This window comes from Scylla paramamosain, chromosome 24, assembly GCF_035594125.1.
Source record: "Scylla paramamosain isolate STU-SP2022 chromosome 24, ASM3559412v1, whole genome shotgun sequence".
NCBI lineage: Eukaryota > Metazoa > Arthropoda > Malacostraca > Decapoda > Portunidae > Scylla > Scylla paramamosain.
Window position 1 is genome coordinate 16,422,200 of NC_087174.1, and position 24,940 is coordinate 16,447,139.

Consider the following 24,940-nt stretch of genomic DNA (forward strand, 5'->3'; position numbering starts at 1 on the left):
CCATCATGGTGAATTACTCTTCAACTCTATGACCTAGAATACTGGTGCAACACCCTATTCATATTCCTGACTGTCTTGGCGATACGCTCAACATTCTTGATCTTCTAACCTCTAATCCTTCTGTTTATGCTGTCACCTTATCATCTTTTCATTTGGGCTCCTTGAATCACAGTCTCATATCTTTGTATCTTGTCCTATCATTCCAATTCTTCCTCAGGATCCCCTAAGCAGAGGTCCCTCTGGCATTTTGCCTCTGCTAATTAGAGGAGCTGAGGAGGTATTATGCTGATTTTCCTTGAAATGACTACAGAAATTACTATCTCTGTCTGCTCAGCACATAACAGACATTCCTCACTCTTTTTCTTGTCTTAAACCTTCCAAACTTCCGTTTAACACATCCTGATCTCATGCTATACATGATAGAGAGGTGGTCCACAAAAGGTACTTGAGCCTTCCAGCACCTGAATCTCATGCGCTTTATATTTCTGCCCAGAACCCTGCCAAGTCTGTTCTCCAAGTAGCCAAAAACTTCTTCATTAATAAAGTGTCAAAATCTTTCAAGATCTAACCCTCCTTGTGACTTTTGGCACCTAACCAAAAGCATCAATAATTTTGCTTCTTCATCTTTCCCTCCTTTATTTCAACCTGATGGTACCACTGCTACCTCATGTGTTTCTAAAGCTGAACTCTTTGCTCAAACCTTTGCTAAAAACTCTACCTTGGATGATTCAGGGCTTGTTTCTCCCTCTCTTCCACCCTCTGACTACTTCATGCTACCTATTAAAATTCTTCACAATGATGTTTTTCATGCCCTCACTAGCCTAAACCCTCAGAAGGTTTATGGACCTGATTTTGGTTGCTCCTATTGTTCTCCAGAACTGTGCCTCTGTGCTTGCACCTTGCCTAGTCAAACTCTTTCAGATCTGTCTATCAACATGTACCTTTCCTTCTTACTGGAAGTCTGCCTAAATTTAGCCTGTTCCTAAAGAGGGTGACCATTCTAATTCATCAAACTACCATCCTATTGCTTTAATTTCCTGCCTTTCTAAAAGATTTTTAATCTATCCTCGAGAGGAAGATTCTTAAACATCTATCACCTCACAATCTTCTATCTGATTACCAGTATGGATTCTGTCAAGATCACTCTACTGGTGATCTGGCTTTCCTTACTGAGTCTTGGTCATCCTCTTTTAGAGGTTTTGCTGAAACTTTTGCTGTTACCTTACACATATCAAAAGCTTTTGATAGAGTCTGGCACAAAGCTTTGATTTCCAAACTACCCTCCTACGGCTTGTATCCTTCTCTCTGTAACTTCATCTCTAGTTTCCTTTCTGATCATTCTATTGCTGCTGTGGTAGACAGTCACTGTTCTCCTAAATCTATTAATGGTGGTGTTCCTCAGGGTTCTGTCCTGTCACCCACTCTCTTCCTATTATTCATCAATGATCTAAACCAAACTTCTTGTCCTATCCATTCCTACACTGATGGTACCACATTGCACTTTTTCACGTCTTTTCCTAGACGTCCAACCCTTCAGGAAGTAAACAATTCATGCAGGAAGGCCACAGAACACCTGACTTCTGATCTTTCTAAAGTTTCTGATTGGGACAGAGCAAACTTAGTATTGTTCAATGCCTCAAAAACCCAATTCCTCCATCTATCAACTCAACACAACCTTCCAGACAACTATACCCGCTTCTTCAATAACACTCAACTGTCCCCCTCTTCTACACTAAACATCCTTATCTGTCCTTTATTTATAATTTAAACTGGAAACTTCACACCTCATCTCTAGCTAAAACAGCTTTTATGAAGTTTGACTTTTTGAGCCATCTCTGCCAGTTTTTCTCATTATCCCCCACCAGCTGCTAATTCTTTACATGTATGGAGTATGCTTCACATGTATGGGGGAGTTCTACTTGTACTGCTATTTTAGACAAAGTGCAATCAAAAGCTTTCTGTTTTATCAATTCCTCTCCTCTAACTGACTTTCTTCAGCCTCTTTTTCATCATTGCAGTGTTGCATCTCTTGATATCTTCTACCACTATATTCATGCTAACTACTCATCTGATCTTACTACCTGCATGCCTGCCCTCCTCCTGCAGCTTCGCTGCAGAAGACTTTCTTCTTTCTTTCATCCCTATTCTGTCCATTTCTCTAATGCAAGAGTTAACCAGTATTCTTAATCATTCATCCCTTTCTCTGGTAAACTCTGGAACTCCCTGCCTGTTTTTGTATTTCCTCCTTCCTATGACTTAAACTCTTTATGATTCTCTTGACATCTCTTTTGGGACTGGTGCCTATATGGGATTTTTTTTTTCCTCTGGTTTTGTTTCTCTCGGCCAGTGACCCTCATGCATTAAAAAAAAAAAAAAATAAAAATAACTCAAGTTGTTAAGAAATCAATTAAAGAACACAACAGACTTCAGAGACTTTATGCTAAATGGCCAATTACTCATGAGAGTACATTAGAAAATATAGGAATACTTTAATGTTACTGATTCAAGGATCTAAGGAAACTATTATAAATTCAAGCTGAGGGATTGCTGGCAACAGTAAATGAACTTCAAAAGTCCTGAATAAAATTATGGGTAGTTCTGTTTCTTTACTAGATAAGGTAATATTTACTAATCAAGAAATAGCTGAGTCTCTTAATAATTATTTTTGTAGTATTGCTAGTACACTGACTGAAGAAATAGGAACAACAATAATTCCATTTAATTATTATATACCATTGCCTTTTACTTCAAAATTTTTTATCAAACCAATGTCAAATGAGATTGAATCTGTAATCAAGAATATCAAATGAACTTTACTGGGCTATGATGATATAGATATAAAAGTTATTAAAAAAAATAGTAATTTAATCTCAAAATTCTTAGAATATATAATCAATAAATCCTTTCAGGAAGGATCATTCCCTCAGTCTCCAGATTGCCAGGGTTGTTCCCAAAGGTGATAGGTCATTACACAATAGTTATGCGTGAAGCAACATGTTTTAGCAAAGTTTCTGAAAAGATAATGGTCTGAAGAGTAATGGATTACTTACCTAAACATTCAATTCTCTCTCATTCACAATATGGTTTCAGGCCTAAATATAATGCTGAATTGGCAATATATGAGCTTATCCAAAATATGTGTGATACAATATATATATATATATATATATATATATATATATATATATATATATATATATATATATATATATATATATATATATATATATATATATATATATATATATATATATAAAATCCTAGTAATCATACTTCCTATTACTATTTCATATACAGGCACAGAAACTTAGTGTTTTTCATGTACAAGATGAATATATAATACAAGCGGTCTCTGGCCACAGACAATCAACTGGCAGACCACTAGTGGCCCGTGGGCCTGTAGTTGGACCACCCTGGTGTAGGTGTTACATCAAAATGTGTGTGTAACACAGGTATAATTTTTTTAGTACTTAATCAAAAGATAATATACCCTATCTGTTACACCCTAAATTTGGGTTCTTCCCCCCTTAAAATACTAAATGCTAACTGGTAAAAGGGAATTTACATTCTCTTCTTTCTGCGAACAATAATCTCAGTCAACAGTGCAGTGCTGGGTTATCACATTAGCAGCGTACAACTACACATTGGAGTACAAGCCTACAACTAAAATGGGAAATGCAGACACACTGTCTCACTTACCTGTAGATGCAGTGCCTAAAGATCATGATATCAGTATTTTGCTCATAGATAGCTACAACTTACCTATCTCAACTAAGCATATAGCTCAAGGCACATGGCAGGATCCTACATTGTCAAAGGTGCTGCAAGGTCTAGTTACTGGCAAAGATTCATTATGGACAGATGAAAATTGTAAACCATATGTGGTAGTATGGTCAGAGCTCAGCGTGAAACAAGATGGCATTTTGCATGGATCAACAATGGTCATTCATAAACAACTTAAACAACAAGTTCCTGCTGAATAACATGCTGACCACCAAGGCATTGTCAGAGCAAAAGCAGTAGCCAGGATTAGACAAGGATATTGAAATGTACATCAGACAATGCACACCTGCCTTCCTCATCTCAATATATCAACTAATTTATCAACTTTTAGCTTACCATTTTATTTAATATATTTGTTTTAAAGTTTTACTGATTTCAAAAACATAGGTAAAGTTTTATTTATGAATCCAAGAAGAAATTAAATATTTATATTCATGATTATTTCTTTAAGTTATTCATTTGTATTTATTTATTTATTTATTTATTTACTTTTTTTTTGTTGGGGGGGGACAGCAGCCAAGGGCAGCAAAATCCAATAAAAAAAGGCCCACTAAAATGCCAGTCCCTGAATAGGGTCCAAAGCAATTGTAAAAAATTGATAATTATTTGAGTGACATCTTCTGTTTCACTTTATTTCCTATTTGTCCCATGGCTCTTTGACACAGTCTCTTGTTCAACTAGAGAAGTTAAAAATATATGGCATTAGAGGTAAAGCAAATGACTGGTTCAAGAGTTATTTAAGCCACAGACAACAGTAACTCCCCTTGTGACTTCTGGCATTTAGCCAAAAATATCTCCAATAACTTTGCTTCTTCTCTCTTTCCCTCCTTTATTTCAACCAGTTGGCACCACTGCTATCACATTTATCTCTAAAGCTAAACTTTTCACTCAAACCTTTGCTAAACACTCTACCTTGGACGATTCTGGGCTTATTCCTCCCTCTCCTCCACCCTCTGACTACTTCATGCTACCTATTAAAATTCTTCGCAATGATGTTTTCCATGCCCTTGCTGGCCTAAACCCTCAGAAGGCTTATGGACCTGATGGGGTGCCTCCTATTCTTCTCCGAAACTGTGCCTCCGTGCTTGCATCTTGCCTAGTCAAACTCTTTCAGCTCTGTCTGTCAACATCAACCTTTCCTTCTTGCTGGAAGTTTGCCTACATTCAACCTGTTCCTAAAAAGGGTGAACGTTCTAATCCCTCAAACTACCATCCTATTGCTTTAATTTCCTGCCTACCTAAAGTTTTTGAATCTATCTTCAACAGGAAGATTCTTAAACATCTATCACTTCACAACCTTCTATCTGATCACCAGTATGGGTTCCATCAAGGCCGCTCTAATGGTGATCTTCTGGCTTTCCTTACAGAGTCTTGTTCATCCTCTTTTAGAGATTTTGCTGAAACTTTTGCAGTTGCCTTGGACATATCAAAAGCTTTTGATAGAGTCTGGCACAAAGGTTTGATTTCCAAACTACCTTCCTACGGCTTCTATCCTTCTCTCTGTAAATTCATCTCAAGTTTCCTTTCTGACTGTTCTATTGCTGCTATGGTAGATGGTCACTGTTCTTCTCCTAAATCTATTAACAGTGGTGTTCCTCAGGGTTCTGTCCTGTCACCCACTCTCTTATTATTATTCATTAATGATCTTCTAAACCAAACTTCTTGTCCTATCCATTCCTATGATGATGATACCAACCTGCACTTTTCCACGTCCTTTCATAGACGTCCAACCCCTTCAGGAAATAAACATTTCACACAGGGAAGCCACAGAACGCTTGACTTCTGATATTTCTAAAATTTCTGGTTGGGGCAGAGCAAACTTGGTATTGTTCAATGCCTCAAAAACTCAATTCCTCCATCTATCAACTCAACACAACCTTCCAGACAACTATCCCCTCTTCTTCAATGACACTCAACTGTCCCCCTCTTCTACATTGAACATCCTCGGTCTGTCCTTTACTTATAATCTGAACTGGAAACTTCACATCTCATCTCTAGCTAAAACAGCTTCTATGAAGTTAGGCGTTCTGAGATGTCTCCGCCAGTTTTTCTCACCCCCCCAGCTGCTAACTCTGTACAAGGGCCTTATCCGTCCATGTATGGAGTATGCTTCACATGTCCGGGGGGGTTCCACTCATACTGCTCTTCTAGACAGGGTGGAATCAAAAGCTTTTCGTCTCATCAACTCCTCTCCTCTAACTGTCTGTCTCCAGCCTCTCTCTCATTGCTGCAATGTTGCATCTCTAGCTGTCTTCTAGTGCTATTTTCATGCTAACTGCTCTTCTGATCTTGCTAACTGCATGCCTTCCTTTCTCCTGCGGCCTCACTGCACAAGATTTTCTTCTTTCTGTCACCCCTATTCTGTCCACCTCACTAATGCAAGAGTTAGCCAGTATTTTCAATCATTCATCCCTTTCTCTGGTAAACTCTGGAACTCCCTGCCTGCTTCTGTATTTCCACCTTCCTATGACTTGAATTCCTTCAAGACGGAGGTTTCAAGACACTTATCCTTCAATTTTTGACTAGGGATTTGGACCCTTTTATGGAACTGGCATTTCAGTGAGCATTTTTTTTATTGGATTTTTGTTGCCCTTGGTCACTGTCCCTCCTACTTAAAAAAAGAAAAAAAGAAATAATAATAATAATAATAACTTCACACCATCTAGTTTCAAAGACAATGAACTAGGGTTCATTTTAGTTTCCATACTATTTCCGTTGTATATTAATGATATCACTAACACTATTAATAAGTTGTTTGTAGATGACACAGACATTTGTTAAAGGGAATGATATAAAAGTTAACTGCACTATTAAACTAAGAACTAATCTACATGTCAAACTGGATAAAAAGTAACAAACACTGAATATAGGTAAAACAGACTGCATGATCTCACACTCAGCAATGCCACAAACACCAAACATAGAAGTGAAAAATGATGGTTCAATACTGGATTCATCTCAGGAGATAAAATTTTTAAGCATCACTATTTAACAACACATTAAATCATCCTCTTCCCTTTGCGAACAATAATTTCAGTAAGCACTGTAACATTGAAGTAGGATCTAGATTATCTAAAATAACTGGCTTAATGTACAGAATGAGAGACTGTGTACATGCTTATAGTCTAAAACAAATATACATATCTTTCACTTATTCTACTTTACTGTATTGTTCATCCATATAGAATGAGCTTACAGAACATATATTAATGATCTCTGTCATACAGATAAAATCACACCAATAAAATGTTTATTGACAATAAACTATCAAAATTACCAGTCATCATACATTTTCAGACCTGTTTATTTATATTTGGAGCTCTTCTATATTTATACCCCATACTGTAATTACCAAATAATTTCATTATTTGACACTACCAGACATATCAATTTAAGGACCTCTCTGTTCACACGCTCAGCAAAGCACTTCTTTTGGAGCAGGGTTGTCAAACATTCAGCCCGTTTCCACACTCATATGTGCAGCCTGGGGCATATTTCTTATTTCAAGCCAATCCTTTGTCTTTTAAAAGTATCACATTAATTTTTTTCTCTCTCTCTCTCTCTCTCTCTCTCTCTCTCTCTCTCTCTCTCTCTCTCTCTCTCTCTCTCTCTCTCTCTCTCTCTCTCTCTCTCTCTCTCTCTCTCTCTCTCTCTCTCTCTCTCTCTCTCTCTCTCTCTCTTGTGCTTTTGTAATGAAGGAAATAGCCAACATTTTTATGTGTACCATATGGCCATTTTGTTGTGTAGATTCCATACTCTACAGGAATTAGACATGAACGTGATGCTGCAGGCTTGTGCCTCACTCAGCCTTGTCTTTGAGCACCAGTCCTACTTTACCCCTTGTATCAAATGGAGTGTAGGGTTTGCTGCAATTAATGAAGAACTGTGTGGTGATGGAAAACTGGAGAATATCATACTTTTTTAAGTGAATGAAAAACCAACTTGTTTGATTTGTAATCAAAATATAGCTGTGGTAAAGGAATATAACATTTGCAGACATTATACAAGTACTCATGCCTCAAAGTATGATAAGTATATTGTAAAGTTTTGTGAAGAAAAAGTTAAGGAGCTAGAACCATCACTCAAAAAAAAAAAAAAGTCATTGTTTCAACATGTTCATCAGACCAGTGATGCAGTAGTACAGGCAAGTTATAGGATTGGATGAGAAATAACTGTGTCATCAAAACCATTTTCAGAGATGGACTTCATAAAGAAACGCATGTTAATTGCCACAGAAGACATTTGCCCTGAAAATTGTTAAGCCTTAACATAAGCAAACATAAGCCTTTCAAGAAATATAGTTGCAAATAGAATAAATGAACTGTCAGAGAATCTCAGTAATCATCTCAAAGAAAAAGTTGCTAAATATGTAGCAATTTTTTGTAGCAGTTGATGAAAGTACAGATGTAACTGACATAGCACAACTTGTAGTGTACATATGTGGTGTAGATGAAAATATGAAGGTAACTGAAGACTTTGTGGAATTGGTTTCAATGAAGGGTACAACAATGGAGGATGATATATTTGTGAGTTTGGTGGGTGCACTAGATAAGATAGGTGTTGACTGGATGAAAACTGAGTCTGGCTACAGATGGAGTACCTCAAATGGTTGGAAGAAAAGCTGGTGTGGCAACAAAATTAAAGGAAAAACTACTAGCTATGAACTCAGACCATCATATTCACAGTGTTCATTGCATAATTCACCAGTAAGTGCTTTGCAGTAAAACCTTGAAGATAGATTATGTCATGAATATTGTTATTAAGGTAGTAAACTTCATATGAGCATGGGGTCTGAACCACAGACAGTTCAACAGCTTATTGGAGGGAAATCACACTCACAATCTGCCATATCACAGAGATGTTCATTGGTTAAGCCAAGGAGTCATGCTGAAACACTTTTATGAATTAAGAAATACAGAGTGAAATACAGAGTGAAATACAAAGTGAAATACAGAGGTTTATCCATAAGAAAGGAAGGGATGTATAGGAACTGAAAGACAATGACTGGTTTCAAGATCTAGACTTCATGGTAGATATTACAGAACACTTGAATTACCTCAGGACAAGGCTACAAGGTCACAATAAATTGGTGACAGACTTGTATGACTCCATTTGTGCCTTTGAGTTGAAGCTCAGCTTTTTGAATGTCAACTAGCAGCGAGTAATACTGCACACTTTCCAACACTGATATCCCTGCAAGACACACCTGAGTTTCATGGTGACATCAGTACAGAAAAGTACTGCAACAACATTTTCAACTTAGTGAGTGAGTTTAGAGAAAGATCTTCAAACTTTAAAAACCTTGAGAATGATATGTCTATCTGTCACAACCCTATTTCTGCTAATGCTGATGAGGCACCTGAAAAGTTTCAGTTAGAACTAATTGAGCTTCAGTGTAATTTTGTGTTGAAGGAAAAATTTTCAATTATTGATATTGGTACATTCTATTATCATCATCATCATCATACTGTTTTTATAAGATGTGGTTTTGATCTAATAATTATGTAGCCTGCATATTGTATACTAAAGTGAAATGTGGCCCACTGGGATAAATCAGTTTGACAGCCCTGTTTTTGAGGACAAAAATTCTGGAATCAATTACCACAAGATCTGAAAGGTGACATCTCAAGATTTTTTCAGTTGAAAAATATGTTGATTAATAAATGTATTTCCTATGTGATGCAAAATTTGATACATTTTTGTGATATAATGTATAATAATATGTATTGTATATGATATGTACTGTATAATTATGGAATGTGGTGTACTGTATATGTATGTAGGTATATTTGTTACTGCTATTAGGATAGTATTGTGATAAAGTTATTATTATTATTATTATTATTATTATTATTATTATTATTATTATTATTATTATTATTATTATTACTATTATTATTATTATTATTATTACTCATTCCAGTGTTACAGTTTAGAATTATTATTATTATTATTATTATTATTATTATTATTATTATTATTATTATTATTATTATTATTATTATTATTATTATTATTATTATTATTATTATTACTATTATTATTATTATTATTATTATTACAGTGGAACCTCAGTTCTAGAACTTAATTTGTTCCTGAATGCTGTTTGAAATCTGTAATATTCAAAAACTTAAACTATTTTTCCTACAGGAATCAATGTAAAATGGATGAATTCATTCACAGACACCAGTCTACCCTGTCTTAGCGACTTATGACAGACATTCCCACACTAAAGAATGCTGCTTCACATCTCCAGCTCACAAACTATTTATCCAGAAAGGATGAATTGAATGAACTAAGTGACACAGAACTCATCAGAAGATACTGTTTAGACTGCGCAGGTATTCTCTTTGTCACCTGGAAGCCTTAAAGAAGGACACAGAAAGGAGCAACTGACTTACACCAAAATGAAGGTGATCATAAATAACACTTAGAAATCTTGCTGATGGGAAAAGCTACTGGAAAAATGCAATTGTGCTGTAGTGTTGTTATTGACAGCCAACCAAGCTTGGCTGGCATGGGCCTTGTGATGTAGCCCACAGGCTAATCTTAATAGTCCGTCTGTTTTTCTTGGGGTTGATAGTGCCTGTCATGGTGGTAATGCAGTAGCGATGACACTGGAGGTAATCAAGAGAGCCACAGGGGGATCAGGATAACTCCTGAACGCCGAAAACTGCTTGTTTGCATCAAGGCTTTTCAGCGGGATCACATTTAACGTATTTCAAAGATTGGATTACTGTTCTGTGTCTTTCCTCCAAATAAATAAAAACTAAATAAATATTTATAGAAACTACAAATTAGTAATTAACAGCAGCTTTTGCTGTTTTTATTTATTTATTTATTTTTTTATTTGGGGGGGAAATCAAGTAACTTTGTTCTAGAACCAAAGTATGGTACTGCAGCTGAACCAATAATGAGTTCAAAATTTTGTTCAAAAACAATTCGTTAAAAAGGGAGGCATTCAATAAGCGAGGCTCCACAGTATTATTATTATTATTATAATTATAGTTATGATGATAATAATAATAATAATAATAATAATAATAATAATAATAATAATAATAATAATTATTATTATTATTATTATTATTATTATTATTATTATTATTATTATTATTATTATTATTATTCATTCCATTGTTATAGTTTAGGGGCTGGCCTGTAATGCATGTCAGTTTGCACTTTTTTCCTCTCTCTCTCTCTCTCTCTCTCTCTCTCTCTCTCTCTCTCTCTCTCTCTCTCTCTCTCTCTCTCTCTCTCTCTCTCTCTCTCTCTCTCTCTCTCTCTCTCTCTCTCTCTCTCTCTCTCTCTCTCTCTCTCTCTCTCTCTCTCTCTTGTATTAGGAGGTCCATAAAGAAGCTTTGGCTCAGTGGGCCTTAGCATCAGTTTTCCTTTTTTTTTTTTTTATGATTTATGTATGATACATATTTTTGTATAATGTAGCCAATAAAATTTATCAGTATCAGTATCACATAGGTCACCAGTTCAACTTTTGGAAATCTATTCTCTCTGAGTCAAACCCACACTTGGTTAGACCAATTTTGAAGCAAATATAATTAATCTGTCACTCCTTCAATACAGAATCACAAGAAATGCTAGCTGAATGTGTTCATGTTCAGACATTCCTGACTCATAACTTGCAGGCATTTGGAAAGTTTGGCAGAGTCTCGCAACTTTGCAAATAAAGTGGTTTTGTTGGGCTTCACTATCTCATTTTTAGAAGGAAAGAAAGTTTCCCACTTGCTGGATAGGGCCTTTTTTTATTTTATTTATTTATTTATTTATTTTATTTTATTTTATTTATTTATTTTTTTTTATTTTATTTCTTTTTTTTTTTTTGAAGCTGGTAAGGCACCTAATATGATTGTTGTGGCCACACAAGCTTAACATAGTTTTGCCATCGAGTTGAAAGCTTCCAAATTTAGTGATCACCTCACAGACATCAGACTGGGGGTGGGAGTAACACTCCTCACTGGGCACCTTAAGAACAAGGAAGTGAAACAATGCCTAGGAGAGAATACACATAAATTTAAGAGAAGTAAAAGTAGTCCTCATAGTCCTTATCTTCAGGAGATAGAGTCTTCCATGATTCAATTTCTGTCAGACAGTATGACTGTCATTCACTGCCTCAACAAACAGGGCTCCCTTCAGTCCAGCAGTCTTCTCAGACTGGCAGAACAGATTTTCAGCCTTTGTCTGAAGAAAAACTCACCTGATTGCTTCCCACTTCCAAGGAAGCAGAACCTATGGGCAGATGATCTGTCTCGAGATGTTCCATTGGCAGTAGAGTGGGTGTTATCAGACATGATTTTCAGTCAGTTGGTGGCCAAGGTGGGTCTTCCAGAGACAGACTTGCTTGCTTCAAGTCTGAATCACAAGGTGAATCTGTATGTAGCAATGTCAGACGTTACTCCAGCAGGAGGCCCAAATGCTTGTTAAACTGAAACAAGTGGAGGTTTATACATATACCTGTTCCCCCTTCCTCTTCTGAACTTGATGTCCAAAGTTATAAACCACTTGAGAAGTTTTCAGGGCAAGTTCTTTTGATAGCCCCACTACGGAAAACCCATATATATGTAATTTTTTTTTTTTATGTACGAAGGACACTGGCCAAGGGCAACAAATATCCAATAAAAAAAAATGCCCACTGAAATGCCAGTCCCATAAAAGGGTCAAAGCAGTGGTAAAAAAATTGATGAATAAGTGTCTTGAAATGTCCCTCTTCAAGGAGTTCAAGTCATAGGAAGGTGGAAATACAGAAGCAGGCAGGGAGTTCCAGAGTTTACCAGAGAAAGGGATGAATGACTGAGAGTACTGGTTAACTCTTGTGTTAGAGAGGTGGACAGAATAGGGGTGAGAGAAAGAAGAAAGTTTTGTGCAGTGAGGCCATGGGAGGAGGGGAGGCATGCAGTTAGCAAGATCAGAAGAGCAGTTAGCATGAAAATAGCAGTAGAAGACAGCTAGAGATGCAACATTGCGGCGGTGAGAGAGAGGCTGAAGACAGTCACTTAGAGGAGAGGAGTTGATGAGACGAAAAGCTTTTGATTCCACCCTGTTTAGAAGAGCAGTATGAGTGGAACCCCCCAGACATGTGAAGCATACTCCATACATGGACAGATAAGGACCTTGTACAGAGTTAGCAGCTAGGGGGATGAGAAAAACTGGCGGAGACGTCTCAGAACGCCTAACTTCATAGAAGCTGTTTTAGCTAGAGATGAGATGTGAAGTTTCCAGTTCAGATTATAAGTAAAGGATGTTCAGTGTAGAAGAGGGGGACAGTTGAGTGTCATTGAAGAAGAGGGGGTAGTTGTCTGGAAGGTTGTGTTGAGTTGACAGATGCAGGAATTGAGTTTTTGAGGCATTGAACAATACCAAGTTTGCTCTGCCCCAATCAGAAATTTTAGAAAGATCAGAACTCAAGCATTCTGTTGCTTCCCTGTGTGAAATATTTACCTACTGAAGGGTTGGACGTCTATGAAAAGACGTGGAAAAGTGCAGGGTGGTATCATCAGCATAGAAGTGGATAGGACAAGAAGTTTGGTTTAGAAGATCATTAATGAATAATAATAAGAGAGTGGGTGACACGACAGAACCCTGAGTAACACCACTGTTAATAGATTTAGGAGAAGAACAGTGACCATCAATAGAACGGTCAGAAAGGAAACTTGAGATGAAGTTGCAGAGAGAAGGAGAGAAGCCATAGGAGCATAGTTTGGAAATCAAAGCTTTGCGCCAGACTCTATCAAAAGCTTTTGATATGTCCAAGGCAACAGCAAAAGTTTCACCAAAATCTCTAAAAGAGAATGACCAAGACTCAGTAAGGAGAGCCAGAAGATCACCAGTAGAGCAGCCTTGATGGAACCCATATGGTGATCAGATAGAAGGTTGTGAAGTGATAGATAAATCAAAGCTTTGCGCCAGACTCTATCAAAAGCTTTTGATATGTCCAAGGCAACAGCAAAAGTTTCACCAAAATCTCTAAAAGAGGATGACCAAGACTCAGTAAGGAGAGCCAGAAGATCACCAGTAGAGTGGCCTTGATGGAACCCATACAGTGATCAGATAGAAGGTTGTGAAGTGATAGATGTTTAAGAATCTTCCTGTTCAGGATTGATTCAAAAACTTTAGATAGGCAGGAGATTAAAGCAATAGGATGGTAGTTTGAGGGATTAGAAGAGTCACCCTTTTTAGGAACAGGTTGAATGTAGGCAAACTTCCAGCAAGAAGGAAAGGTAGATGTTGACAGACAGAGCTGAAAGAGTTTGACTAGGCAAGGTGCAAGCACGGAGGCACAGTTTCGGAGAAAAATAGGAGGGACTTCATCAGGTCCATAAGCCTTCTGAGGATTTAGGCCAGCGAGGGCATGGAAAACATCATTGCAAAGAATTTTAATAGGTGGCATGAAGTAGTCAGAGGGTGGAGGAGAGGGAGGAACAAGCTCAGAATCATCCAAGGTAGAGTTTTTAGCAAAGGTTTGAACGAAGAGTTCAGCTTTAGAAATAGATGTGATAGCAGTGGTGCCATCTGGTTGAAACAGAAGAGGGAAAGAAGCAAAGTTATTGGAGATATTTTTGGCTAGATGCCAGAAGTCACGAGGGGAGTTAGATCTTGAAAGGTTTTGACACTTTCTGTTAATGAAGGAGTTTTTGGCTAGTTGGAGAACAGACTTGGCATGGTTCCGGGCAGAAATATAAAGTCCATGAGATTCTGGTGATGGAAGGCTTAAGTACCTTTTGTGGGCCATCTCTCTATCATGTATAGCATGAGAACAAGCTGTGTTAAACCAAGGTTTAGAAGATTTAGGACGAGAAAATGAGTGAGGAATGTACACCTCCATGCCAGACACTATCACCTCTGTTATGCGCTCAGCACACAAAGACGGGTCTCTGACACGGAAGCAGTAGTCATTCCAAGGAAAATCAGCAAAATACCTCCTCAGGTCCCCCCAACTAGCAGAGGCAAAATGCCAGAGGCACCTTTCGCTTAGGGTGATCCTGAGGAGGGATTGGAGTGATAGGACAAGATACAGATATGAGTTTGTGATCGGAGGAGCCCAACGGAGAAGAAAGGGTGACAGCATAAGCAGAAGGATTAGAGGTCAGGAAAAGGTTAAGAATGTTGGGCGTGTATCTCTAAGACGGTCAGAAATACGAGTAGGGTGTTGCACCAATTGCTCTAGGTCGTGGAGGATAGCAAAGTTGTAGGCTATTTCACCAGGATGGTCAGTGAAGGGAGAGGAAAGCCAAAGCTGGTGGTGAACATTGAAGTCTCCAAGAATGGAGATATCTGCAAAAGGGAAGAAAGTCAGAATGTGCTCCACTTTGGAAGTTAAATAGTCACAGAATTTCTTATAGTTAGAGGTGTTAGGTGAGAGGTATACAGCACAGATAAATTTAGTTTGAGAGTGACTCTGTAGTCGTAGCCAGATGGTGGAAAACTCAGAAGATTCAAGAGCGTGGGCATGAGAGGAGGTTAAGTCACTGCTCACATAAATGCAGCATCCAGCTTTGGATTGAAAATGAGGATAAAGTAGGAGGGAACAGAAAAGGAGCTACTGTCAGTTGCCTCAGACACCTGAGTTTCAGTGAGGAAAAGAATATGAGGTTTAGAAGAGGAGAGGTGGTGTTCTACAGATTGAAAATTAGATCTTAGACTGCGAATGTTACAGAAGTTAATGAAGAAAAAGTTGAGGGGGGTGTGAAGACACTTATGGTCGTTGACAGAAAGGCAGTCCGACCTGGGAACATTTATGGTCCCCTCCCCAGATGGGGACTCTGAGGCTGGTGTCGGAGTCGCCATAATGATTTTAAAATTTTTGAGTGAAGGGTGTGTGTGTTATTAGGTAGGTGCTTGTAGTTTTGTGTGGAGGAAGAGAGTTGTCTTCAGAGGGCAGGCTGTGACTGCCCCCTTGTGTTGTGAGACACAAAGGGAAACATTCAGTGAGGTCACAGCTGGGTTTAATGATAGGTTCACACCACCCCCTGAACAGTGCTTTAGACTTCACTGGGAGTAATTATCATTTCGGCAGGTGTCTACTGCCTCCTCCTATAAATTTTGGAGCCCAGCTCTCCTCACTTGGTGTCCAAACCCAGTTCATCAAGGACAGAACTTGTTAACCAATATCTCTTCAGTACAGTTACTCAAATCCTTACATCTTCACATCAGGATTTTCTCAAGAGAGCCTTTGAGATGAAGTCCTCTTTCCATGAATCAGTAGTTTTGGGCTTTATGCAGGTTTTTACAAATTTCACAATTAGACAATATCACTCAGGTTAAAATCTTTCTCAAGAATTTATTAGGGCTACTAATACTGAAAATAGTTCTTCTGTTACTTTTCTTCCTTTTACTTCTTGGCTTTATCATACAAAAGTTTATTTGCAAATACTATTAATACTCATGTTTCTGACATTGAGTTTCTTTTAACAACTGAATTTATTTATTTTTTTTATTTATTTATTTATTTTATTATTTTATTTATTTTTTTTTGTGTGTAAGAGGGGCACTGATCAAGGACAACAAAATTATAATAAAAAAAAAAAAGGCCCACTGAGGTGCCAGTCCCCAGGTCAAAAGCAGTCATCATAAATTAAAGGATAAGTGTCTTGAAACCTCCCTCTTGATAGACTATAAGTCATAGCAAGGATGAAATACAGAAGCAAGATGGGAGTTCCAGAGTTGACCAGAGAAAGGAATGAAGGATTGAGAATACTGGTTAACTCTTGTATTAGAAAGGTGGACAGATAGGGGTGAGAGAAGAAAAGAAAGTCTTGTGCAGTGAGGCCATGGAAGGGGCATGCAGCTAGCAAGATCAGAAGAGCAGTTAGCATGAAAATAGTGGTAGAAGATAGCAAGAGATGCAACATTGCAGCAATGAGAGAGAGGCTGAAGACACTCAGTTAGAGGAGAGGAGTTGATAAGACAAAAATCTTTTGTCTAACTGATTGTCTTCAGCCTCTCTTTCATCGCTGCAGTATTGCATCTTGTGGGAATAGACATAATGAAAAGGTTTTTAAGAAAGGTCACTTCCTTCTTGGCCTCTAAAGGATGTCTTATGTTATTGAATTCATCAAAGTATTCATAGATGTGGAAAATTGTAGTCACAAAAGGTAGGCTTCAGAATGTATTATCATCATATTCATTATTTTTTTTTAATAATGATAGAGTGATTGTATGTTAGGCAGCAAAGTAAGGATAAATTTTTTTTATCTATCTGTCTTAGTGTCTCCATATTATTTTTCACCAATATGGTCAATTTGTCAAAAATCATTAGTCACTGGCCGAGCTAGTGTATTGAACTTATAGTATATTATGTTCATTATGTTTTCATCAGATTATGTTCATTGAGAAAATACATCTTTTAGACATAAATAAGCATGGTATAATATCAGAGAATGTAAGGGGAGGATCAAATTATGGACCTCCTGCACCAGAGAGGGTTAACTTATAAGGCTCATTTGCATTGATGAACTGTGGATAAAGTAGAAAGTGATATTGGAACTTTAGCTACCATCACACTCTACCTCTTATATGCTGACCAATCTGCATTTATATGTAGAATGTTTTGCAACATGTAATGAATATCTAGACTTACTTTATGTATCTTGACAAAGACACTGTACCATGGGCAAATGAAGACTAAATTGTTATGATAAAGATGATGTTAGTAAGTAATCTACAGGTAGAGGCCTGACAACAATACAGTCTGACAACAGTACAGTCACATGAGTTCCACAGCAGAGAATAAAGTTAAGTCCATATTTTTGGCAGCCACTTTGTGCATACCAATGCTTTATGCACAGGACTTGCATCAACATATTTTTTAATGTTCTCTCATAAGTAATTGGCCATTTAGCATAAAGTCTCTGAAGTCTGTTGCATTCTTTAATAACTTCTTAATAATTTGAGTTTTGTGTGATTTGTCAGTATGCTTTTCTTTAATTCTGAATTCTTATACTGGAAAGTGCTTATTATAAAAGTGTAGAAAATTTTTCATACAACTTTCAGTTTCAGTTCTGGGCTCTTCCCTTTAGTCTGTGCCCTCCTCAGCTCCAGACACTTCAGCTGCCTTTCACCACATTGGTCCTCGGTTTCTATGGCTGTGCAAGCTCTTTGGCCAGCTTTGGTCTCTTCCATTGTGGGAGCTCTTCATGCCAGACTCCAGTGTTGCGAAGCTATGTTATGGAAAGTGGACTCTGCAATTCAGCAGTCTTTAATGGCTGCTGACCCCCTCTTGCCAGCTCTCTAGGGTGACAGTTTATGTCCAGCATCACAGTTCTGCCTCCTCCTCTCAGGCTCATCAAGGTTCAGTTTATGTCCAACACCACAGTTCTGCCTCCTCCTCTCAGGCTCGTCAGGGTTCTGGCTCCTGAGTCCTTGCTTTCACTAGTTGACATGAAGTGACTTTTCATCCTCTGCAGTGACATCTTCCTTCCTCTTCAGGTTCCCATGGTGGTTCTTCAGGTCTCCATAGGGCTTCTGTCAGGAGCTCTTCTGCCCCTGTCACTGTGAGGGGGTGGCTGTTACAGTCTCCTTCCTACTTGGCAACTTCCCAGGTCTCATCACGCCAGTCAGTTTGTAATAAATACCCTTGGTCCTTTGCGGTCATTTTCCTGGCCTGGCAGGAACCAGTGCTTCTGATTCCTGCAGGATCAGCCTCCTATCCAGGTGGGAGGAGGCATAGCCTTGAGGGTCCTAGGTGGCCAGGGTTATCCGCAGGTGTCTCTCTTGGTCTTGGATAGCTGGCTGTCATCCTCCCCTCTTCTGCCCTGTATGTCCTCACTCCTGCTCCAAGGTGGTATGACATCTCTTTGAGCTGTGGGAGCAGGATATTATGGAGGATATCAACCATGCTTTCCTGTCCCACACCTTTGTGGTTCCCAAGTGGGACTCCAACAAGCTTCGGCTAGTCATCAACCTGAGCAGGCTGAATCAAAGTATCTAGACTCATTGCTTCTAGATGCTCTTGCTTCAGCAAGTTTGGCTGGCCTTGTTCTCAGGCACATGGATGGTTTCCCTCCACCTGGAGAGTGTATAATGACACATGCCCATCCACTCTTAGTTCTGCAAGTTCCTCTTGGTTCAAGTTGACTCCCACATCCTACATTTCAATGTCATGGATGCTCTTTGGCTTCAACATTGCTCCCAGGCTCTTCATGAAGCTCACCAAAGTCGTGTCCATGTATCTTACCAGTTGTGGGGATGTTGACCCTCTTGTACCTCAGTGACTGGTTCATCCAATGTCCTTCAGAGTCCTGAGTGCATTGAGATCTGGACATTGCTCTCCGCACTTGTCAGAAAGTGGGATTCCTGATTATTTCTTCAGGTGGCATCTTTCTCCTTCCCAGTCCATCACTTGGCTCAGCATGCAGTAGGACACAAAATCACAGACTGGGGATGTCTGCATGCAACCAGGTCTGTCTGCTGCAGAAGCTTCACCAGGCACTGTGGTCTTGTACATTCACAAGGCAATTGTGGGGCAGCCTCTTGGATTCCCTCAACTTTGCAATGGATGTGGTACCTCTAGGGCAGCTTGAGGTTCAGGAGACTTTCCATGGAAGGAAAGATTCCTTCCATTCCCATTGTCCATCGCAATCAAGTTCAAAAGTTTCTGGGATCTCTGCTCCTGCTCCTTTGTTGGTGGGCTCTACCCATTCAGTTTTCCATGGATCCCTTCACGACCCATGCTGATCGTCACTATTAATGCTACAAATTCTGGCTGGGGCTTCCAGTCTTCCAACAGTCTTCATACTCAAGGCATGCAGTCTCCTTCTCAGTCCTGACTTCACATCAATGCCAGGGAGCTCCTTGTGCCCCTCCTTTTTCTTTGTAAGTTTCTCGAGGTCAGGGACACATGCATGAGATTTCAGTTAAACAATCAAGTTGCAGTCTCACTAAGGCTCTTCTCATTCTCTCCCACTTCTCTCCTTCTCAGAAGATCTCTTTCTTTTGGCTGAGTTTAGGAACCTCTGCCTGTCCACCAGATATATTCCTGGTTTGGACAACGTTTGGGCTAACGCATTGTCACATCAGGCAGGGACATCAGTGGAGTGGAAGTCAACAGACACTGCGTTCCAAGACTTAGTGGACCTTTTTGGTAGTCCTTAGGTGGAGCTGTTTGCCTCCACCTCCAACCACAAGCTCACTCTGTTTGTGTCCTGTTGGATGACAATGGAGGCAGGATCAGACACCTTCTTGGTCGACTGGAACCAGTAGAGTTTCCTGTATCTGTTCCCTTCTTTAGCACCCACAGGTGTGCCACAAACTGCATATGTTCCAAGGCCAAGTTCTTGTGGTGGCTCCCTTGGCAAACCAGCCTTGGTGCCAGCAACTTCTGTACTGGTGCCCTTCTCCAGTGTCCCTCAACCATCTGTTTCTGTCAGGGAGAGGCCTGAAGTCCTCCAGGATCTACTCTGGCTCTCATGCATGGAGTTTCTCCCACTGAGCTTATCCAGAGAGCTGTCTCCACAAGTGGTGCTGGATCTTTCTTGGTTAACTTTGTGACTCTTCTATTCAACAGTACCAGTCCTGTTGGAAAGCCTTCCGGTCCTTTCTACTCGATGAAGATATTCAGGACCTCCAGATGTGGTGATTCAGTTCTTTGGTTTCTTGTTTTATGAGAAAGGCCACTCTGCCACTACTATCTGTACCCACATCGCTGCTGTGAAGGCTCCACTTCATTATGGCTATGGCATTTCACTGGACACCCTTTGGTTGGACAGCTTTTTCCTTCAGTGCCCTGCACCCTACCAGTCTCATCCTTTTTGGTCCCTCTTTAAGGTTCTGGACTCCATGGTTCCTCTCAGTTTCCTGAGCTTCCCTCACTGAATCAGATTTTTCATTAGATTTATTTATTTATTTTTTTTTTTTTGGGGGGGGGGGTTGCCTTAGCTTCAGGCCTGCATGCTTCACAATTACATGCCTTGTCTCATCACCCTGCTTTGACTGTCTTTGCTTCTGGTGACATTCAGGTTTCATTGGCCCCTGTCCCTTCCTTTCTGGCCAAAAATTAATGAGAAGATCACCACCTTCTGTGTTCTGTTTCTACTCTTTGCCAGTATCTTCTGGCTTCTGCTGATTCTTCTTCTGGTTCTCTTTGTCAGGCCTGACTCTTACTGCCCCTGTTCCAGTGTCCACATAGCACAGGTTTTATGCACTGTTATCAATCATGCAGACCCAGGAAATTGCCCCAGAGGTCAGGATGTCCAGAAAATGGCAGCTTCTCTGCTTTTTCTTTGCTCCCATTCCTTGGAGATGTCTCATTTTGGAGGCCAATGGAGTTCAGCTCACTCTTTCATCCATCACTACCTCTCCACTCAAGTTACCAATATGCCCTGTGTCATGATGAGCTCAAGCCCTCCTGCCTAAATGATCATTTTGTGTGGGACCTCAAAAGTTTAGGGTGTCTTTCATATTCTATGAAACTTTTAAGTTTGTTTTCTGGGTTTAGTCATCCATAGCTTATGGACCAGTGGCCCTGCTGTATGTGGGGCTTAAGTGTGGGTTTCTTTTGTCTTGTTGAGGGACATTCTTGCAGTTTCCCTACAGGGTTGGTTTTACTAAGTTTGCCTTCTGGGGATGTCCTGCTACTGCTTACATCATTGTTGTGGATCTTCAGTCTTCTCCTCATTCGGCAATTGTGTCCCAGGTTGGTGTCTTCCTAGACCACCTCCAGATGGGAAGCAGAATTGGCATCCATGAAGTGGCCACTGAAATGGGATTTCGAATGGAAGTGAAAAATCCATTTTTGATGGCATTGAGTGGATGCTAATGTTTTGGTCACACCTATAGCTTCCTTCTCCCCTTCCCCTTGTCTCATTCAGACCCCACCTGGCTTTACATGGTAATTTTATAACAGTGAGCACTACATGTCTTATCCTTACTTTCCTAGGCCATGCTCCCTATCAGGTTAGTTGTTAGACATGTTTAGGTGGAGGGGTTGAATGAGACAGCTGCTCTTTTTTTTGCTTCTTTTTTAGTGAGTGTTGTGGATAGTCACCTACATGTTTGTGGATGTTGCAGTTTGCTGGATCCTGATTTCCATCTCAAATATGTTGATGCAAGTCTCATGCATTAAGCATTGGAATCCACTCAGTAATACCAAAAATGTATTTTTCACTTCCATTCAAAATCCCATTATTCTGTAATTGCAGTGCTGGACACCTGAATCCTCGAAGGCTGGTTGAGGCCCACCAGAAAGCTGCACAGCTGGCTGGCACACATTTGTTGAAGGAGATAGTGATGACAGTCCGTCCATCTGAAACTATGATGCACAGGTAAAATATGCACTTTTCTGGCATTGACACTGTACTTTAATGTTTTAGCATTCCCATTATCTACGTAGGCAAGTATGGTCTTGCAAAAACTCCTCTTGCTGCAGCATATAGGCAAAACATTATTTTGTTTATGATGCTTGTTTCTATTAAGTGATCTTTCTGATGCCACACTCTCTCCAAGAGAATCCCCCCTACGGGGTGGCCACAGCAGAAGAGCCTCTGCCTCTCCCTATCCAAACATTCCCTTCTTGCTTGTTTAAGCAGTTGACCTCTAATAACACTTCTTTCACATATGTATCCCTTGAAGGTCAAGTGGCCTTCCTATCCTGTTAGGACTCTTAACTTCACTTATATAAACTTTCTTTACAAACTCTTCACTTTTCATCTTCTCAACATGGTCATACCATCTCATTGTTTTCCTTGTTACCCTTTTCACCCATCTCACCGCTTCATAATGTGTACAGTACTTGCATTGGCACATCTCTCATACACACTTATTGCTCTCACCCTCTGATCTTGTCATTCCACATGCCTCTCCTAGACAACTCATTTCCACAGCATGCACTCCTGTTTCTTGTGCCCTATTCATTGTCCAGTTCTCTGGTCTATATGTTAATGTTGACAGAAGAATACCATTCCTTAAATTTCTCTTTACATTCATAGACACGTTTCTTCTTTTCATAACTTCCAAGTGCTTCTATGATATATCCACCTTTCACAAGCCTCTACCTTTCCTTCTTGCTGGAAGTTTGCCTACATTCAGCCTGTTCCTAAAAATGGTGACCATTCTAATTCCTCAAACTACTGTCCTATTGCTTTAATTTCCTGCCTATCTAAAGTTTTGAATCTATCCTCAACAATCTTAAACATCTATCATTTCACAACCTTCTATCTGATCATCAGTATGGGTTCCGTCAAGGCCGCTCTACTGGTGATCTTCTGGCTTTCTTTACTGAGTCTTGGTCATCCTCTTTTAGAGATTTTGGTGAAACTTTTGCTGTTGTCTTGGATATATCAAAAGCTTTTGATAAAGTTTGGCACAAAGCTTTGATTTCTAAACTTACCCTCCTATGGCTTCTATCCTTCTCTCTGTAATTTCATCTCAAGTTTCCTTTCTGACTGTTCTATTGCTGCAGTGGTAGACTGTCACTGTTCTACTCCTAAATCTGTTAACAGTGGTATTCCTCAGGGTTCTGTCCTGTCACCCACTCTCTTCTTGCTATTCATCAATTAACTTCTAAAACCAAACTTCTTGTCCTATCCACTCCTATGCAGATGACACCACCCTGCACTTTTTCACGTCTTTTCATAGACGTCCAACACTTCAGGAAGTGAACATTTCATGCAAGGAAGCCATAGAACACCTGACTTCTGATCTTTTTTAAAATTTCTCATTGGGGCAGAGCAAACTTGGTATTGTTCAGTGCCTCAAAAACTTAATTCCTCCTTCTGTCAACTCAACACGACCTTCCAGACAACTATCCCCTCTTCTTCAGTGACACTCAACTGTCCCCCTCTTCTACACTGAACATCCTCGGTCTGTCCTTTTTTTTTTCTTTTTTATATATAGGAAGGATACTGGCCAAGGGCAACAAAAATCTAATAAAAAAAAATGCCCACTGAAATGCCAGTCCCATAAAAGGGTCAAAGCAGTGGTCAAAAATTGGTGGATAAGTGTCTTGAAACATCCCTCTTCAAGGAATTCAAGTCATAGGAAGGTGGAAATACAGAAGCAGGCAGAGAGTTCCAGAGTTTACCAGAGAAAGGGATAAATGATTGAGAATACTGGTTAACTCTTGCATTAGAGAGGTGGACAGAATAGGGGTGAGAGAAAGAAGAAAGTCTTGTGCAGCGAGACCGCGGAAGGAGGGGAGGCATGCAGTTAGCAAGATCAAAAGAGCAGTTAGCATGAAAATAGCGGTAGAAGACAGCTAGATATGCAACATTGCGGCGGTGAGAGAGAGGCTGAAGACAGTCAGTTAGAGGAGAGGAGTTGATGAGACGAAAAGCTTTTGATTCCACCCTGTCTAGAAGAGCAGTATGAGTGGAATCCCCCCAGACATGTGAAGCATACTCCATACATGGACGGATAAGGCCCTTGTACAGAGTTAGCAGCTGGGGGATGAGAAAAACTGGCGGAGACGTCTCAGAACACCTAACTTCATAGAAGCTGTTTTAGCTAGAGATGAGATGTGAAGTTTCCAGTTCAGATTATAAGTAAAGGACAGACCAAGGATGTTCAGTGTAGAAGACGGGGACAGTTGAGTGTCACTGAAGAAGAGGGGATAGTTATCTGGAAGGTTGTGTCGAGTTGATAGATGGAGGAATTGAGTTTTTGAGGCATTGAACAATACCAAGTTTGCTCTGCCCCAATCAGAAATTTTAGAAAGATCAGAAGTCAGGCGTTCTGTGGCTTCCTTGCGTGATATGTTTACCTCCTGAAGGGTTGGACGTCTATGAAAATACGTGGAAAAGTGCAGGGTGGTATCATCAGCGTAGGAGTGGATAGGACAAGAAGTTTGGTTTAGAAGATCATTAATGAATAATAAGAAGAGAGTGGGTGACAGGACAGAACCCTGAGGAACACCACTGTTAATAGATTTAGGAGAAGAACAGTGACCGTCTACCACAGCAGCAATAGAACGGTCAGAAAGGAAACATGAGATGAAGTTACAGAGAGAAGGATAGAAACCGTAAGAGGGTAGTTTGGAAATCAAAGCTTTGTGCCAGACTCTATCAAAGGCTTTTGATATGTCCAAGGCAACATGCAAAAGTTTCACCAAAATCTCTAAAAGAGGATGACCAAGACTCAGTAAGGAAAGCCAGAAGATCACCAGTAGAGCGGCCTTGACGGAACCCATACTGGCAATCAGATAGAAGGTTGT

The 24,940-nt window shown here is 39.6% G+C and overlaps 1 protein-coding gene across 5 annotated transcripts in view; it reads left to right on the plus strand.

The window, feature by feature from the left end:
- Positions 1-24,940, plus strand: part of LOC135112817 (monomeric sarcosine oxidase-like) — a 261,886-nt gene that overhangs the window by 132,129 nt on the left and 104,817 nt on the right. For all 5 annotated transcript variants that reach the window (XR_010274565.1, XM_064027651.1, XM_064027650.1 and 2 more), the window contains one exon: positions 21,933-22,055. Coding sequence is in view for 4 of the 5 variants with exons in the window: in XM_064027651.1 (XP_063883721.1) it covers positions 21,933-22,055 (123 nt within the window). In the remaining variant the exon portion in view is untranslated. The remainder of the gene's footprint in view (positions 1-21,932; positions 22,056-24,940) is intronic.